Below are 19003 nucleotides of genomic sequence, written 5' to 3'. Positions count from 1 at the left end.
TTCACTAGTTTCCTTGACACTTTGTTTTACTATCTTTAGCAGTTGGGATTGTACCAGTTGTCTTTTTACTATGTACTGTACTTCGATGGATACATGTATTTAAGTATAGACATTTAAAAAATATATATGTTTAAGAAAAAAAGCAAAACATTTTACCAATAAAAATAAAATGTTATCATCCTTTAAGCGCTTCCGCCTTTGAGATTTTTGGTCAGTGCAGGCTTCCGTCGTCCTCACAGTGGAAGAATGGCTGGCCCGATGTGGCTCCGTTGTATTTTCGGGCCTCATCTGCAACGAATTCATCGTTCACCGGAGCAGCCTCGACCCGAAGGAAGGGCGGGGAGGAGGGTAGGGATATGTAAAACATTTAGCATATGTTTTAGTACAGCCGAATGAGAAAACTGAGCAGTAGTTCATCTGTTAGCATTGATGTAGCTGCGGAAGTGTCGGGTGTTTGTTATTGAAACCCTGCTGTCACTGCACGGTGCAGCCGCCAGCCGAGGTGACAGCTGGTAAATGCATGGAAAGGACAGGTGCACATTGATCCTCTAGTCTTATCAATGTTCAATACCTCTTATTCACCTTCACAGTAACAGCAAGTCTGACTGTAGCTTCATAAGCCACTGTGCTCAATGACTGGAGCTGCTATAGCTAAGTGGGTAATGAGTGAGAGGAAACTCCGCCAAGACGGGAAAGCAAATGATAGAAGCTGAACAGATACCATTAATAGGAAAAAGCATATATGTAAACTTTTATGTAACCACTGTCGAGAGTGTGTTTATTGGAAATAGCCTACAGATCACCCATGTCGCTTTTAAAACTTTAGCCAGCGCTGCTAGCTGGCTAAAGTTAGCTATCTCAGGGTTCCTACAGATCCTTTAAAAAGGATCACAAAAGGCTTTGAATTATTTTACTGTTTCACTGAGCCAAATAAGTAATGTTTTATGCAAAGTTTTGCTAACCGTAAGTGTTTGATGTTGTGTTTTGCTACAGTTCTGTATAGTTGGTCTTTCATTAGTTTTCGTTGGCATTAAAAATGTCTTTAAAAGTCTAAACAGAGACCCTGTACCTACAGATCAGGATGTAATACCTTTTAGCTCTTCAAAAGCTGCTTAAGGTTTCCTATTTACATGGTTCCTGCACATTCTTAAATCTCAAAACTAAGGCATTGAATTAATACATGTAAAAATAAGGCCTTAACAAATGTCTTCTGTCAACCTTTCAACAGTCTTAAACATTTTTCACACATGGGGAGTAGGATTTTGTATGTCTTTGCTAAAGTAGCAATTTAAAACTCAAAATAATAGTTAGCATTCATTCATTTTTTGAATAATTTGCAAATGCCCCTCACATTAACATAACACAGATTAGCATGACATAATCGTATATTATGGTCATGATGATACATTAACGAAATATTAATATCATACCAAATAAAATATATAACCTAACTTTTTTCTGAACCAAATAAATTACATTTTATGTCAGAATAAACATTTGGACAAAATGCCCCAACCTTGGTTAATTGATGTTTTCTACACTTTTGGGTCTTTTAAAATTGTCCTGAACTGTAGAAAGACAGACGTTAGCTGCAATTGTGCAAAGTGCTGATATTAACAACAATTTCTTCTTCTTTTAGCAGGGATGGAACTACCAACCCAGAGGTCTGGAGAAACACACAGACAGCATCCTGGGATGGGTCAGTATGGTTGATAAAACTGTATAGAGATCAAATGATTTTTGAAGTCCTTTAAGTAATGTTTGTGTTTTTCTCCCTCCAGGCTTCAGCACTGTGGTCTTTGTCCTACTACAGCTCCCCCCTTCTCCTCTGCTATCTGTACAAGAAAGGTATGCTGCTATATTTATTATGTTTCATTAATTATGTCAGCAACAAGTCATTTATCAAGAAATAACTGATGAGTAATTTTATTATAATGCGTATCCCACTGTATGGCCGGAAAATATCTAGATTAATGTCACGACAATGATTTCACTGTTATCGCCCAGTCCTACTCCCATGCAAACAGTCCCAGCCTTGGGAGAATAGCAAATTGTACTAACACGCTGAAGCTGCTTTTTTTCCTGTTGGTGTATAATGCCTTTTTACTCTTGATCTTGATATTTTTCAGTAGCAGTTTTTCGCAGAAGGTTTGGAAAATGTCGAAATATAAATATTTTTCTAGATGACATTTCTCCTTTCATTAAAGATGAAAAACTGTGACTGGGGCGATTTGGGAATTCCTGATTTCCTCGCAGTGGGATAAATAAAAAGTTAATCAAATTAATCCTTCAGCAGGACTATGCATCAATGCACATTAATTGCTTGAGGTTGTTTAGTCTGTTGGGTATAATTGAGATATAGGTTATTGATTTGCATATACAGTTATCTGGAATTTTTCTATTGGTTACCTTTTTTAATGAGGAAGCCTGGCAGAGAGAAAGAGGGAGACATGTGGATGTCTGTGAAACTGTTGCTTTGTGTATTTCTAGGTTACATCTGCAGCAGTAAGCTTGTTCCAGTGAGTCAATATGTGGGAACAGTGCTGGTGTGCCTTCTTGGAGTGGCCTGTCTTCGAGGTGAGATTGCAGATTGCAAGTGACTGGCAGGCGATGACTTATTCACACATTTTTTATATTACAACATATGCTGTAAAGTCCGCATGCCAATATGATTTCATTAACATTGAGACAGTTGTACAAGGTTTACACCCACAAAGCATACTAAACGCACCCTTGAGGCTTTGCAGCAAAAAGTATATTTTTTTTCTCAAATTCACTGACTGCACTTTGGATTTGAGTTCTTCCTGCTTCACCTTCTTCTTTCCTTGTCTACCTAAGGCTGGGGGAGATGGAAAAACTCTGAGTACATTCAGTTTCTTTCCATCCTTGAAGAAACCAAGAAGGATCACACGCCAGCAAATAAGGTGAGGTCATGGCAACTTGATAAAAGCACTGAACATCAGGATTTTGCCATTTGTACTAGTACTCCAATATTTTGGGGGACACAGGGACAACATATGAACTAGAAATGTGTTCAGAACATACCTCAAAATAAAACGATTTTTTGGTCCGTGCTTTCTATTTAGAAAAAGTTGAGGTCCTATGACTTTGACTTCTCGCAGTGGCCTTCAGATTTCAGCTGGACAGAAGTCAGCAACCCGTAAGTTTTTGCTCCTCTTATTTCCACTTAAAATGTTTTTTTTTGTTCGCTGCTGTTCCATTCCCCACCAGGGTCAGTTCATTATATCTACATGCATTCAAAGCACTGTGAAACACGCTGAAAAAAATTTGGTCACTGAATGCCAGAATCCTTTTTGGCTTATCATTATTCATTGTAAGTCTTTGATTCTGTGTGTGGCAGGAAAGTAGCCAAGGCTGGTGTTTCTCTGCTAAAGCCAGAACCCAGATTAAGAGGAACAGCAGACAGTGTTCTCCACTCTGTGCGCACTCTACCATGCCACATCATCAGGTAAATGCACAATTCAATAAATGAAGGCCATTGCTGCATGACTGTAGGACAACACTGCAGATGTGTTACTAGTATCATGCTAAGAGATAAGATTTCAGCCTGTTTTCCTGGAAACTATGAGGAACTTTCCAAAGTTTTTACAATGTAATCGTGTCTATTCTCTTCCTCTGTAGCTTTCTTATTGCCCACTCATTTGGGAGGAGGATGCTCTATCCGGGCTCTGTAGGTTTACTGCAGAAAGCCATGAGACCCATGCTCCAGCAAGGCCAGGCCAAGTTAATAGAAGAGGTAAAGGAAAAACACACACAAACATTCACTCAATAACTTGCTATACTTAGAAAGACAGATCATCATTCTGTCTATTCCCCTCCTATTTTGTCTCAGTGTGACGGCCAAAGGAACAAGCTTGTGGCCTGCGATGGCAATGAGATCGACACAATGTTTGTGGACCGAAGGAGAGATGGGGGACGGACTGGCCAGACCCTGGTAAAGTCTGATTTGCTTGTTTTTTTGTGCCTTGGGCATTTTCCCGAGGACAACAAAAACTTGTGTCAAATCATCAGTCACATCACATTGTGTTTTTGAAAAGTATGAACTTTGCCACAGGTCATCTGTTGTGAGGGGAATGCAGGCTTCTATGAGGTGGGCTGCATGAACACTCCACTAGAAGGTAAGGAACCCTGTACTTTATAAATATAATAATTTAGTATGTTTGTTTTTTTGAATCAAATCTTTTTTTTTGTCTGAAATAGTTGCATTTAAATTATCATAGCTCAATCTTGTGTTGCTGTGCACTGTAGGTGGCTACTCTGTACTGGGTTGGAACCACCCTGGCTTTGGAGGCAGCACGGTAAGCAATAACTAAGTTTTGTGCTTCATTTAATCCTTAACCAGCATTAGTGTACCGTATATGTCTGTTTCACATAGACCTAAGAAACACAATGCTAGAAAAGAGTAATGTTGAAATTCTGGTCTCAGTTGAGCATTATTGCATAAGAGTGCAAGTACACTCCCATGGTCAAGACTATCAGTGGAGTGGAATGTAACATTGTAAATCTATGAACTCTTCTGAAGTGCATGGTTTTGAAGTTGGGTTGTGTGTGTCACTGTAATGTTTAATAATGTATTTCTTTACTTGTTTCCATCTGCCAGGGAGTGCCCTTCCCCCAGAACGAGGCTAATGCCATGGACGTGGTGATCCAGTTTGCAATACACAAGCTGGGTTTCCAGCTCACTGACATTGTCGTGTATGCCTGGTCCATAGGAGGGTTCACAGGTACACAAAGATGAGAAGATTACATGATGGGCACTTGTTTATGCTATACATGTGAATTATGTTATTTAGTGCTTCCTTCCTGGTTCTGCTTACTCTTCATTTTCTGTCCCACTATCTATCCATTTCATTTCTTAGCCAGTTGGGCAGCGATGTCATACCCAGAGATCCAATCATTAGTGTTGGACGCTTCCTTTGATGACCTCCTGCCTCTGGCCCTCAAGGTCATGCCCGACAGCTGGAGTAAGTCCCAAACTCTTATCAGTTGTTTGCAGCAGGTAGCATTGCTAAATAAACTGAATATATATTTGTTCTCTCGCAGGGCCGTTGGTTCAACACACAGTGAGGCAGTACATGAACCTGAACAACGCTGATCAGCTTCTCAAGTGAGTGGGACATTCTATTTATAGAGACACTAAAGTCAAAGTCTGCATCATTGAACATTACGCAACATATTTGAGTGTCAAGGTGAAACAATATTTTTCCTCCAGATATCAGGGACCAGTCCTGCTGATCAGAAGAACCAGAGATGAGATCATCACCACAACGTAAGCCCCCACAGTCCATCTCCTTTGGATTTACACATGCATCATTTTCACAGGATACAGTTGTTGAATGGGGACATAACAGTCCAAATGTGAACAAATAATCTTGCACCTGATATCAGACTGACACAAATAAAGTAATCGGCCAGCTTTCTACTTTAAATAGTTTAAGTATGAATTTTTAAGTAAAACATTTGATGAAGTATAATACATTGACATTAACTTAACCATAGATAATACCCTAACGTAATTAACACACATTCACAAGAGAAAACTACCCAGCACTTAAGCACAAGAATGATCAATATAGTGAGGGTTGCCAGTTAGGATGAAGCCTCCACTGGCAATACTATTAAGTGGTACACTGTGTTACAGGGGACCAGAGGACATCATGTCTAACCGAGGCAACGACCTCCTGCTCAAACTGCTACAATTCAGGTCGGTCAGATGATTTTCAAACATCTCATCTCAGTTTTCTCATTTCTGGACACACTCAATGTATTTGGACTGGGGTGACCCATATATAAGGGTTGATGTCAATTTCCTGCCCAGGTACCCCAAAATAATGACGGATGAAGGGGTTCGAGTTGTCAGACAATGGCTGGGATCCTCCAATCCCTTAGAAGAAGGTAAGGGTGCCCTTATGTTCACACCACTACTTTACTATGGTGGCCATTTTAACCGTACTTAGCCTTTTGTAAAGTTAAAATTAAACCTAAAAAGTGTCTAAATGTAGGAGTTTGCCTGTGTGTAGTCAGTTGGTATTATAACAACTGTGTGTAACGCCAGCTCCCTCTTGCTCTGCAGCATCAGTGTACAGTGGCTACGAGGTGGATGACGACTGGTGTGTGTCTGTGCTGCAGTCGTATCAGGCAGACAGAGATGTTTTGTTTCCGTGGAGCGTTGGTAAGCCACGGGGTCATTTCACATTAACTAGGCAAACAAACTGCACACAACACTACCCTCATGCATATATACATTGCCAGGAGTACCTTGACTTGTTCTCACTCTTTTAATTGTGTCCAGGTGAGGATATGACTCTAGAGGGAAGGCGGCAGCTGGCTCTTTTCTTGGTAAGTAAATATTATAATAATATTATTATCCAAGCACTCAGTGTCCATGACGTGTGTACAATTGTTTTTTTTTCTGGTTTAAAGGGCAGCCGTCTGTTGTCTTTGTCTCATCTCAAATCAGTTTAGCAGGTCCAATTTCCTTTTCCTCAATAAGCACCATTTTATTTTAAGGCAGGCTTAGCTCCCCTTCTCTCTCGCTCTACAAAAACCACATCACAGCAATTCAGACATCAGTACCACTGAGGAACACTTTCCCGGTCGCCATAGTAACCAGCTCACCTGTGCTCTCAGGTTGACTGGTGTAATATATTTCACCGCACTCAGCTTATTGAAGTCATTTAACATCAAACAAGAGGAGTGCCATCAATTACATCTAATGCTTTGCTTTCCCTCCCGTGGTAATGCCTTCTGAATTAGGCTTTATTCACCTCCCGTGTAAACCCTTAAGAGAGATGGGAGAGATTTGCATGGCACTGTGCCAGACAGACCGAGGCTAATATAATCAAGTTCTGCACTTTTTGTTCATTGCCCTCCCACACCTCATTCTCCATTCCTCCTCCGTCCCCGCTGTCTTTTCTCTCTCTCGCAGGCGAGGAAATACATGCGCAACTTTGAAACGACACACTGCACTCCTCTACCCGCCTCCGAGTTTCATTCACCCTGGAGACTGTAAGGATGGATGGGAGGAAATGAGTAGCAGAGGATTGGATGGCCTGTGGTCAGAGTGTTCGCAGCATGGTGTGAATGTATTACTGTGATTTTGTTCCAAGGCAGGATTGCTATGTAGTGTTGCTATGGTGGCATCTGGCCTACTATACCACCCAACCACAAACATGTAAATTATCGTACATCTTTTATTTTGAGGTTAGTCTTTAGTCATTCTTATCAGGGTTTGTCTCTTTAAAAAAAAGGATAAAGGGATGAATTTATGTGAATGCACAAGCCGTCCCTCACTCCTTCCATTGTTCCCTCTTTGGCTGTATTTGTAAAGAAGCAATTATAAGTAGAGAAACATTGTGACAATTTAAATAATCTTAATGGTGTCAGGTCTGAGGGATTTTAATCTTTAAAAATTCAGCCAAAGCTTTCCAGGTTTATTTCTTTTCTGTCTTAATGAACAAAGCTGTATCTAAACTAAACGTATGGTCTTACATGTTCTATATAAATATGCTGAATAAAATGTTTGACATAAAGGGACTGAATTCATTTGATCATGACGCGATACAAGTATTTAACCAAATTGCAGGGATCGCTTCAGAACAATGCGTAGCCGTAACAGCTTTATTGAATTCCCTCTATACTACAATCACCTTGGAATACGAAAATGAATACACTGACAACAAAGGGGAAATTAATTGTGATTTACATAATGCCAAGGGGAAGGTTACATCATTTTCCTGAAGTTGTCCATGGCTTCTTTTACTTTTTCAAGTTCAGCTTGGCTCTGCCGTAGCTGCGGAGAAAAGGAAGTCGTTATTTATCAGTAATACACAATCCTACTCTGTGTGAAGAGAAAAAAAAAAAAGTCAATTTATCTCCACTCACCTTCTCAGTATCCTGCTCTTGCACCTTCACCGGCACCTTATCCTTGTAGTCACTCTTTTCCATCTTCTCTTTTAATTTCTCCATCAGTTTCTCCAAGTCACCTTTCTTTGTCATTAACTTGGCCACTTCCTTCTCCACGTCAATGAGACCCTGGGGGGATTTAAATGTGACGTGATGATAAGGACAAGAGCAGTACATTACAATCTTGTTATTTCTGAAGGGACAAACCGTGGAAACAATAAAACCCAAATTAAAAGGACACCTAGTTTAAATAGTATTCCACAGCATATTTATCTGCAATGATTATCAAAACGTGCATTCATGCTCTCAAGACTATTCAGTCAGGTAACTTGTCAAGACAAAACCAGTGAACTCAAATGCTTGGCGACAGTAAAAACACATAGTAGTATATGGCAAACAATCCCCACATTTTGTGTTTAAGGAGGCGAAAAATAAAACATAGCTAATGTATTTACACATCTGGGATCTGGGTCTGGGGTTGAAACCAAACAAAGCATTAGCCGCCCTCACCTTGAGCATAAGGTTGACGGTACATCTGTCAGAGGCAATAGCCACAGCACAGCCTTCAGGGACAGGCTGGTTGGCTGTCAGAGGGATGACGGCCTGAGAGTAAGACAAGGTCTGAATCTGCAGACTGAATTTGTCCACCAGGGAAACAGTCCCAGGGTCTACGCACTGGACGTAACCTAAGAGAGATTGGCAAAATTAAGTTAAGGGATAAATCCTGTAGTAATGATTATTGCAAACAAAATACAGATTGTTGTTTATGTACATTCACATATTTCTCAACCTGGGTATTATTCTCAAACTTTAGCTAGTTACAGTTGCACATTCATATATATTTGCACATAAGGAAAAGCACCCTTTTATATAGAATAAATATATTATTATATGTGCTATGTTAGTCAATTGTTATTATTGATGCCTTAATGTGCAAGCAGCATTTATGGTGTAGCAGGTCGAGGTTTAGCCAATTTTAAAAAGTGTATACTGTTATGTAGTTTAATATATTGCATTGCATTATATTTTATAAGCCCATCATACATCGGTATGTCTTTTTTATCATCAAAGTAACAAATATATTACATATTCAGGTAAAAAAGCACAATATTTTTACTTATTCAAATTAAAGGGTAGTATTGAATAGAAGATATCATGTAAAGCACAAGAAATTGCACTCAAGTACGATTACTTAAGTAAATGTAGGGACTTTACAGTACTTATTATATAAAAACTACAGTGCTTCATAATTGAAATGATGAACAGTTGATGCATTTTAAAGAAAGGTTTATATATTTGAGTAAGTGGTCTTACAGTCCGCTCTGGTCCTGGTCAGGTTGTAGTCGGCCCTCAGTGACCGGATGGTCTTGACCACATTCATTATGAACTCCATGTCGCGGTCCACCTCGTCGCTGTTCCAGCAGAACTACAACAAAGCACAGAAAGACTAACGGGTCAAAAAGACACAAGGCGAACCCGAAAGGAAATACACTTCACCCACTACTATTTAACACAAGTTTATCTTTTCACATTAAGTGAAACTGCAACTGCTTTGACTTTGAGGCACTTGCACATCTGTGAGTTATTTTTAACCCCCCCTCATTTACACTTTCCTTATCTCACCTCTTCTGTGTCAGGGTAGGATGTGACACTGATGCTGGGGGGATCACTCTGAGGTCGTCGCCGTGGTAACCTCTGGTAGAGTTCTTCCGTGACAAAGGGCATTATGGGACACAGAATGCGCAGACCGACTTCTAAACAGGTGTAAAGAGTCTGTCTGCAAACCAGGGCCTGTCTCTGGCTGCTGCCGTCTTCCTCTGCTTTGCTGAACACTGGTTTCACACTTTCCTAGAAGTAATGGAATGTGTTATTGTCCTGAATACAACTTTCACTTCCTTCAAGCCCAAAGTAATCTAGTGATGATGAACGGGCCTCTGCTGCCCAGTGGTATTCAGGTTCCCTTACCAGGTAGACATCGCAGAGCTCGTACAGCCAGAAGTTGTAAATGGCTGTGGTGATGGCTGGGAAGTCGTAGGCCTTGAAGCCAGCGTCACAGAGACCCACAGCAGCACTCAGTCTAGACAAGATCCACCTGTCCGACACACTCTCCTCTCCACACAACTGAGAGGATTGAATGAAGTGTAAAGAGGGAAAAGTTCAGATTCAGATAACCAGACTCCTTTGCCGTGTACCTCCTGAATGTCAATTCATATAAGCTTATCAATACGAAGCAGGGCAGCATATGGGCAAGTCTCCAGTCAAAAAAGTGATGACAAAACAATGTTTTAATAGGCATATTCTACATCAAAATATGGAGGAATACAAATAAGTATAGAGTAGTTTATGTTTATGTCCTTTGTCTCTTCCCCTTATCTCACCTGGGCTTTCTCTGATGGTACAAAGCTGTCTCCCAGTGTCCTCATGGCAAACTTCACAGCGTTCCACAGCTTGTTGCAGAAGAAACGGTAACCCAGGATGCGGTTGACATCCAGGTTGATATCCCTACCTGAACACACACATCGATAAAAGATTATTTCAGTATATATTAAAACGGATGATTTTGTTTGAAAGGACCATAACGCTAGCCTGGAAATCCAGACCCTGATATCTTGAACGATAGAGGGTCTGGCGACGATCAATAGTAATTTCCAACTCAAGGGGCGGCTCCTACTCGTGCATTTCAAATGCCACTGCACGCAGTTGGATAGCACTACAACCAATCAGAGCGATGCACAAGGCGACGTAAGCCCCTTTCGTTTAGCGAACAGCTGTTAAACTGTTAAATTAAACGTTTGCCGTTGTCGGTCGGCAAAATAGAACATTCCACTTACTTGCTAGTGAAAAATTTGAGTGCCGTCTTCCAAATCTTAAAGGGTCGAGGCCAAAGCAGTCTCAAACTCACACAACATATCCGCAGCCATCTCTGATGTTTACTATCACGGCTTCGACGTCGCATGCACGTCACTGTCGTCATCCGGTTTCGTCCTCCCCAGAGTACCATATAAGGGGCTCTGGCGCGCCCATATTAGATAGAACCAATTGAAACGTGAGACCCAGATTTCTGGTTTTCTTGATAAGCTTCAACGGAGCGTGTCCAGACCAAGACGCGCAGCAAATTTAATTTGCCAGCGCCTAGTGGCAGGTCTGGGAATGCCAGGCTACCATAACGCAGTATTTTGATATGTTTTATGGAGTCAAGGTTGAGATCCAGGTTGTGGCCCCACAAGAGAGAAAGGAAGAAAAACCAAAAAAAAATAAAAAGACAAGAAAAATGAGTTCACCTTGGCCCGTGTAGGCACACAGCGCAAACCGGAGAGCATCTGTGCCACACTCTGGGATGCCACTCGGGTAGTCTGACTTCTGGCCCTGCTTTGCCTTCTCCACCTCCACTGGATCCAAGTTACTGTCGATCAACTGGGCATGGAGACCCTAGAGGGTAGGGGAATAAGGAGATATGTCATCACTGACCAATAAAAACAAAGTTTTCTCACATTTCTCTTTGCATCTTGAATGTAAGAAACCCTGTTCAAACTGCTTCATGTTTTAATGGAGCAGGCCCTTTAAAAGGAAAACATTAAAGCTACAGTGCAGTTCACTACAAGTCCTTCAGTGCCCCCTAGAGGAGAGTTCTGCCTCGACTGACTGAGCAGTTTCTTCCCAGCTAGTGAAGAGATTGATTTCCTCAATAAAAGCTTGTTGGATGCAGGGAAAGGTGCTTAATAACACTTACACAAGACTATGGGCCTCAGGGGGACCAATGAACGAGTGGTGACCATGTGAAAGACAATACAAATGAGAGAGAGAGAGTAGACTTAATGTCTGCATGTTTCTGACCATGCATCAAAGTGGGAATAGGCTTTACCTCTAGAGAGATCCCTGTAATGACATCTAGAGGGTCAATGACGTTGCCCAGAGATTTGCTCATCTTCCTGCCGTGGGCATCTCTCACCACTGCATGCAGATAAACCTGTAAAAGAAAAAAACACATCATTAGATAGTCATGTCCTGCTGATTACACTAATAGCATATCATGTCGTGCTATGATTCTGTTTGGGCAATTTTGTTGTTGTTGTTGTTTGTACCTCTTTAAAGGGCAGCTTGCCCGTCAGCTTGAGGCCCATCATCACCATACGAGCAACCCAAAAGAACAGGATGTCATGGCCCGTCTCCAGCAAGGTGCCAGGGTAGAACACATTCAGGTCCTGGGTCTAAAGAAAAAAACATAAATAGCAATATTAATAATGTAAGTACAAAAACACACTATGTTAACAAAAAACACACTTTTAAAAGGAAGCACAGTGACATGGGTGTGAACCGATATTTATATATTATTAATATTCCAAGTTTATTCAAATTTGTGTCATTAGAGAGGTGGTTGATTTGAGTATTTTACCTCAGTAGGCCATCCAAAGATGGAGAAGGGGAAAATACCAGACGAAAACCAAGTGTCCAGAACATCCTCATCTGAAACACAGGAACAAAAAGTTATCTAATTGGTATGAATATAGAGTAGAATCAATTCAATTAAGGGAATCTGTGTAGAGGCAAACCATGAGCCGATTAGTTAACCTTTAGAATAATTGTGGTAATGAGCCTGATAAATTAAAAACCGTTACTTACCCTGTCTGAGGGTAATTTTGTCAGCAGACACATTGAAGCGTTTTGCTGCCCTTTCTCTGGCTTCCTCCTCAGACCGCCCACTCACCCAGTAATGACCGTCCATGTCCTGGAGATGAAAAAAAAAGTTAAGTAAAAAACATTTTTTTTAAATAGGCAAAGGCAGAATTAAAACGCTTTTATCAGTCATCTGTAAACCGCCAGATCTTTACAATAATAATAATAATAATACATTTTATTTATAATGCACTTTATATTTCAAGAATCCCAAAGTGCAACAGAGAAGAAAACAATTCAAAGGGGAACTTCAAAAGGAAGTTTAGCTAAATGAAAATAGAGACAGAACTCATCTTACCTCTCCTGGTTTCACGGAGGGATCGTTGACAGTGACAAAGTAGGCAGGAATACGGTGACCCCACCACAGCTGGCGAGAGATACACCAGTCCCTGAGTGGAAGATAAATGGAGAGATGGAAAAGGATGCACTATGCATTCCATTGTTCAAAATAATCCATTACTAAAGCTGAATCAAAAGTAAATTAACCCGTTGACAGTAAATAAATTGGAAACTATTTTTTTTACTTTTTTATTATTTCTAAATAGAATTTCAAACAAAATAGTTACACACTATGGTTTTAGGTTTTAAATCGTGACGAGTTGTACAAGAGTTATATTACATAATATTAGTGTTTTCCCAATATGCAAGAATTCCCTTTAAAATATTTAACTGTACTTCTGTCAGGATTTCATGATAAAAGGAAAAAATTACATTTACTTTATTTATAAAAATCAGAGTAGTCATTGTGATAACACTGTCTACCATGAATGATATTGGCCATACAAAGGCCATGACAGCTCAGATCTATTTTGTAGTATGGTTTAAAGTAAAGAGATAATGACCTGATGTTGTCCAGCCAGTTGAACCAGGTCTTGAGGTGGTGATCGGGGATGATTCGGAGTCTTCCCTCTCGGACAGAGTCTGCGGCCTGCTTGCCCATGTCTGCACAGCTCACATACCACTGTGGCTTCATCAGCGGCTCCACAATGTCCTTGGAACGACTGATGAGGCAAGATACACAAAAGGGGATTAATAGTGATCCTCTAACTAGGATGAAAAACTCTAATAAACAAATAACCTGTGTTCTACTTATTCAAACATGGACCCTAGCTTTACCTGCAGACTGGGACAACCATAGGGTTGTCTTTGATTTCTTTGAACTGGCCTCTGTCCTTAAGAGCCTGAAGCACGGCCTTCCTGGCCTCGAAACGCTTCATGCCCTGAGGGATAGACAAGAAAAGTAAAAAAAATAAGAATTAAGAGCTACAACTGCAAACAAGCCTGATTTTAGTGTCAAGGTGGAAATGCACACACTACAGGGGTGGAAGGACAATCATAATGAGACACTATACCAGGAAGGGAGGAGGCACGTTAACGAGCAGGCCATTCTCATCCAAGATGTTAATGAAGGCCAGATTGTGTCTCTCTCCAACCTCGTAGTCATTATGGTCATGGGCTGGGGTGATTTTGACAGCACCTGAATAGAAAATGGTGCAGAGGGACAGGAGAGGCAGAGAGAGAGGAAAAGAAGATGACAGCTGTAATAAGGAAAGCGGCCTTGCTTAACGACTTCTATTATTACATATTCTCAGCACAGCACACAGATTGTCTCCTCCTGTTACAGTGCCTACCTGTTCCAAAGCTCATGTCCACAAAGTCATCGAAGACGATTGGCATCTTGCGGTCACAGAAGGGGTGCAGCACCACTTTTCCCTTCAGATGCTGATATCTGGAGTCCTGGGGGTGGACGGCTACAGCAGAGTCTCCCAGCATAGTCTCGATACGAGTTGTCGCCACAATCACTTCCTCGTCTGAGGGACAGGGAGAGAAATGTAAAGAACGGTGTTATTGAAGAGGCACAAGGGGTCTTTGTACAAAATATTCTGCCCTCTGTGAGCCCACGTACCTGAACCTTCCACCTTGTAGGCGAAAGACACCAACACTCCAAACTCCACTTTCTCTTTGTAACCCGGCACAGGCAACAGAGTGCGGCCAGTCAGCTCCTTTTTATCCACCTGCAAACCAACCAGGAGACGTAATGTCAAGAAAGCACAACATAGCCACTACTGTTCTGATCTGTTGTCGTTACAACCTTATAACAGGGTTACCAAAAACATTTATATAAATGTACTATGAAATTGTAATTTTTTTTAGTTCCTTCAATTTTCTGAACGTGATCACATTTCTGTACAAAAATTGTTCTTTTGTTGAGGATTATTTATTGGGGATTATGGCTTCTCTGCTAATTGGCCAATAGGACATCTGGATGCCACAAAAATATTGATTTACAAAATTCTCAAATGCATCAGTGTTTACTTTTGTCTTGAAACGACCTTTAAAGAATTGCCTGGGAATAGTTTACATTTACATAATTAGAAATTAAACAAATATCTAATTTGATGAATACGGTAATATCTGATCAAAGAATAAATAGGCCTAAGAATAAAAACCAAGGCAACTTTCAGTGCCTCATAGTTTTCATAGTATATACTGTATGTAGACAATACGCCACCAGTCTGAGTTTTTAAATCACAGAACTAGTAACAGTAGAAACATAACAATATTTTTAGTTAAATCCCAACAAATGCACTGTGTAAAACCCTTGCATCTAAAACATAACAAAGAAATATTAAAGTGTCTTTAGTCATTTAACTAGAAATGGTCTTTATCACTCTAAGCGTTCACATGCATTATCCTTCAACCAAAGTACTTGCCTCTATGTCAGAGATAGCAGAGTTTAGTGTGCATGACCAGTTGACCAGCCGTTTGCTCCTGTAGATCACACCATCATCATGCAGGCGGATAAAAGCCTCTTGCACTGCAGTGGAAAGTTTCTGTACAGAGAAGGAGGTATGAATCAAAACATTAATGAGAAATACTTCCTCAGATTCAATTCAAATTAGTGCAGGGATTTCAGACAACTCACATCGTCCATAGTGAAGCAGGCTCTATCCCAGTCCAGAGAGGAGCCCAGTTTCTTCAGCTGGTGGTAGATACGGTCACCCTTCCTAAAAAAGGCAAAGAGGCCCATTTATTAACCGTGTCTTTATTCCACTTTTCACCCCAGGTAAAACCTCTTAAATGTTCACTATGTAACTTTGGGTGTGTCAGAGAAGTGAACATTTTCTATGGTGTATTCCTACTGAATAAGCTTAATTTACCCACAGGAAAATTGGATCCCCTGGACACTAAACAAGTGTCCCTCCCCTGAAACTGCATAGTGCACCTTTAGAGCTCCACCTGTCTACTACTTCTTTGACTCACTGGTTCTTCCATTTCCAGACCTCCTCGATGAATTTCTCCCGGCCCAGATCGTGGCGGCTCTGACCCTTCTCTCTCATCAGCTTCTTTTCCACCACCACCTGGGTGGCGATACCAGCGTGATCACAGCCCGGGTTCCACAGGGTGGTCTCACCTCGCATCCTGTGCCTGGGCGGACAGAGGAAAGCACACACCAATTCAAACAAGTGATGGACACAAACCCCATGATGTAAAAAAAAGTCTCCAGTATTATTTAGACAGTCTACAATATCATTTAGAATTGATTAATTAATTTAATTTAAATAGAACTGTCCACATGCAGTTACCATCTGGTCAGAGAATCCTGAATGGCGTTGGTGAGGGCGTGACCTAGGTGGAGTGATCCAGTCACATTAGGCGGAGGGATACACATCATGAAGGTGCCGCGAGGATTATGGTCACTGATACTCTTCCTCTGGAGAATGTAGAGAGGGAACAGAGAGGTTATTGCAGACAAAAAATATGAGTTTATGTTGTGTAAATATAGCATGAGGGTGGAGGGCCTCCTTACCCCATACTCAGGCTTGAAGAATCCCTGTTTCTCCCACCATGGATACCAGGCAGCCTCCACATACTGAGGACTGTAGGAGTCAGGAAGTGGACTAACGACATCTGATATCAGAAGAGAAAGAGAGAAAGGAATGGGATTGAAATATGATAAAACAATTCCTATTATAGAGGGTATTGTCTGATTTTCACATACTACAATCCTCCTCAGCACCAGTAAGAGTCAGAGTAAACCTGCTATGAAGGAAATACAAGTTCATGTCTTACAGTAAGCTCTCTGTGGACACTGAGATGAGTCTAAATATTAGCTTTTCATGCATATATATATATGTATATAGACACCGACCATGCGGATGTGCTGTTGCTCTATACAAACAAGTCCAAATCACCTTTTTTCTCCCCGGGGGCAGTGGCAACGGTGTATGTGATCACTCCCAATTCCTTCTTTTCCGGTTTTGCTTTTTTCTAAAAAAAAAAAATTAAATAAAAAGACACAAGACATGTGATTTATCTTCAACTGATCTTTGACCTATGCAAAAAAGTTATGCTTTTGATATAAGTCATATTTATGTCATTCAAAGAAGGACCAATGTCTTAGAAGAAATTCTATTAGATGATATTAAGTATCCATACCTCTGTCGATGGCTTCTTCTTGGCCTCCATTTCCTTCTTCTGCTGGAACTTTTCCAGCTTTTCTCTCTTCTTAGCTTCCTTCTTCAGCTGGGCTTCTGTCTTGGGGGGGCCTGAAAGAAGAAACATAAAAGGAAATCAGAATACTGATTATTACACACACATAAAAAAAGACAAATTATATGAACTATGACACAGGACTTTCTGACCGTTGGCTGTGGCGCCATCCGCATCACCAGCAGGAGGGGCATCAAGAGCTTTAGGATTAGCAGCAGCAGCAGGGGCGGCGTTTGGTTTGGGAGTGACTGGCACCATTTTATCACAAAGAGTGATCTTCCCCAACACCTTCATGAACTGTGGCTGGTTTATGCAGGTTGTGAACCACCTGGAAACATTGGTCAATACTTTCCGGTCTGATGGCTCCAGCACCTTAAAACAAAAACAAACTATAATCAAATTGTGGTTGACTGATTTATAGCCCAGGCAAATACTGACAGGCAGCAAACAAAGCTTACATTTCTCAGAACTAAATTGTTCAGACTACACAAACATTCTCAGAATCTTAGACAATCAGCAAACAGTGGAAACCCCAGTTAGAGAACAGTGTTGAACAACATAGTACTTACATATTTAAAAGGTAGAAGAACAGCTGTAGCTACAGCCATATCAGCCAGAGTGACGCTGTCCCCCACCAAGAAAGTCCTCGGTTCCAGTGCCCGATCGAGAACCTTCAGAACGTGCATCAACTTTGCACGGGAACTCTGCTGGAGCTGAGGACGCACACAAAGTCATTTGAGAAAAAACACTCCTGCAAGAACAAATCACACACTTCCAAGTAAGCATGTGGATACTCCTCTCACCTTCTTATCCAATCCCATCATCCCCATCAGAGGGAAGACCACAGCGCAGGACACAGGGGTGACTTCATTGTCTGCAAAGCTGAGCCACTGCCACACCTGGCTCTGCTGCTTGGCGTCTGCACCAACCCTCTTCCCCTGTGAGGCCAGGTACCAGGCCACAGCACTGGCCCCACTCAGGACAGTGGAGTCAGCTTCCCCAGCGCCCAGCACCAGGGTGGGTCTGGAGCGGGCATTGACTGATGTGGGAGGGTCCTCAGAGAGCGTCCTCGGGCGGGAGGATGGACAAAACTCTGCAGCTATGAGCGCCAGAAGACTCCTGAAGTCATCAGGGTGGGGGGACATGTAGAGAGTGGCCATCTCTGGTAGAGAGACACAGAAATTATGTTCATTGTGAACTGGTTTTGACTGGTGCATACATTATAAATGCTGTCAGTAAGTTGTTTAGGGGAAACAATTATGTCTGCCAAGCTATTCAAAATATTAATCACGTTTCTGACAAAGGTGGAGTGGGTGTGTTTACAGGTTGTAGGAGTCAAATGGTGTCCCCTACAAACTGACATATATGGTAAGGTTAATGAGGGATACGAGCTTTGTAAACAAAGTGGTTTAAAAGTATTTCAGAAAGCAAAACATGCGTTTTATAATAGCCTAAAGTCACGTTTCTAGATGTCAGACAAATGCTGTTAGCTGGTCTGCCATCTGTATTACTTTCTGCAAAGCAGACTCTTGCCACTCTGTCACAGACTGACGAGATATCCTGACAAACCGGCTAGTTAGCTTATTGAGCTAATAGACAAACTCTTGAGTTTTTGTCAGCGGGTGCTGCGACTTAAACGAATGTACGTACACAGACAGTGTTTTGAATTCGTTTGAATGTTAATATTCAATAAACAGGCAACTCGTAACATAAACATTTCAGTAAAAAGGTCTGCATACCTTTGAATGAAACAGAGAGACGTCAGCTTAAGTTAGCACACACAGCAGAGCCACATGAGTCCTCAACGCCGGTCTGATGCAATGTGTTCCGGTTTGTTCCTCTGCTTCCGCCACAAAGCGGAAGTCACATTTTTCATGGTTAAAAACAATAACATCAACCAGTGACTGAA

At 41.3% G+C, this 19003-nt stretch overlaps 2 protein-coding genes across 3 annotated transcripts; one reads left to right on the top strand and one right to left on the bottom strand.

Annotated features, from left to right (window-relative positions):
• The first annotated feature begins 216 nt into the window (after nt 1-216).
• Nucleotides 217-7087, top strand: abhd16a (abhydrolase domain containing 16A, phospholipase). 2 transcript variants are annotated; one of them, XM_080040077.1, is made up of 20 exons: nt 217-348; nt 1643-1699; nt 1782-1848; nt 2491-2577; nt 2839-2924; nt 3087-3160; nt 3362-3469; nt 3643-3757; nt 3854-3955; nt 4076-4139; nt 4270-4319; nt 4622-4745; nt 4881-4985; nt 5065-5128; nt 5234-5290; nt 5663-5725; nt 5840-5916; nt 6095-6193; nt 6314-6360; nt 6950-7087. In XM_080040077.1, the coding sequence occupies exons 1-20, from the start codon at nt 247-249 to the stop codon at nt 7031-7033; spliced, it is 1632 nt and encodes a 543-aa protein (XP_079896203.1). In that variant the 5' UTR covers nt 217-246; the 3' UTR covers nt 7034-7087. The 2 variants fall into 2 exon arrangements, with proteins under 2 accessions (XP_079896203.1, XP_079896202.1); XM_080040076.1 differs by having other exon boundaries at nt 237-348; nt 1640-1699.
• On the bottom strand, nt 6949-18905 carry vars1 (valyl-tRNA synthetase 1). The gene is made up of 29 exons (XM_080040075.1): nt 18834-18905; nt 17898-18256; nt 17664-17807; nt 17247-17466; nt 17041-17150; nt 16797-16872; nt 16412-16512; nt 16188-16315; nt 15865-16029; nt 15527-15608; nt 15315-15434; nt 14507-14615; nt 14232-14411; nt 13953-14077; nt 13717-13820; nt 13443-13601; nt 12899-12989; nt 12547-12652; nt 12320-12390; nt 12009-12134; nt 11789-11893; nt 11208-11355; nt 10305-10432; nt 9892-10047; nt 9550-9774; nt 9241-9352; nt 8437-8612; nt 7906-8055; nt 6949-7813 (listed from the first exon to the last, which is right to left on the bottom strand). Exons 2-29 carry the CDS (start codon nt 18252-18254, stop codon nt 7745-7747), a joined length of 3843 nt encoding a protein of 1280 aa, XP_079896201.1. The 5' UTR covers nt 18255-18256; nt 18834-18905; the 3' UTR covers nt 6949-7744.
• Between the last annotated feature and the right edge of the window lie 98 nt (nt 18906-19003).

This window comes from Ammodytes marinus, assembly GCF_949987685.1.
Source record: "Ammodytes marinus genome assembly, chromosome: 13".
NCBI lineage: Eukaryota > Metazoa > Chordata > Actinopteri > Uranoscopiformes > Ammodytidae > Ammodytes > Ammodytes marinus.
Note: the sequence above shows the minus strand (reverse complement) of the source record. Positions and strands in the feature narration are given on the sequence as shown.

Excerpts from the sequence above, each read along its gene's own strand:
- abhd16a (XM_080040076.1), top strand. The coding sequence starts at position 247 with ATGGCTGGCCCGATGTGGCTCCGTTGTATTTTCGGGCCTCATCTGCAA. Across the intron at positions 4,140-4,269 it reads CATGAACACTCCACTAGAAG|GTGGCTACTCTGTACTGGGT; the intron begins GTAAGGAACCCT and ends TGTGCACTGTAG. Across the intron at positions 5,129-5,233 it reads AACGCTGATCAGCTTCTCAA|ATATCAGGGACCAGTCCTGC; the intron begins GTGAGTGGGACA and ends TTTTTCCTCCAG.
- vars1 (XM_080040075.1), bottom strand. The coding sequence starts at position 18,254 with ATGGCCACTCTCTACATGTCCCCCCACCCTGATGACTTCAGGAGTCTT. Across the intron at positions 14,616-15,314 it reads CTGCTATCTCTGACATAGAG|GTGGATAAAAAGGAGCTGAC; the intron begins GCAAGTACTTTG and ends GTTGGTTTGCAG. Across the intron at positions 9,775-9,891 it reads AGCTCTGCGATGTCTACCTG|GAAAGTGTGAAACCAGTGTT; the intron begins GTAAGGGAACCT and ends CATTACTTCTAG.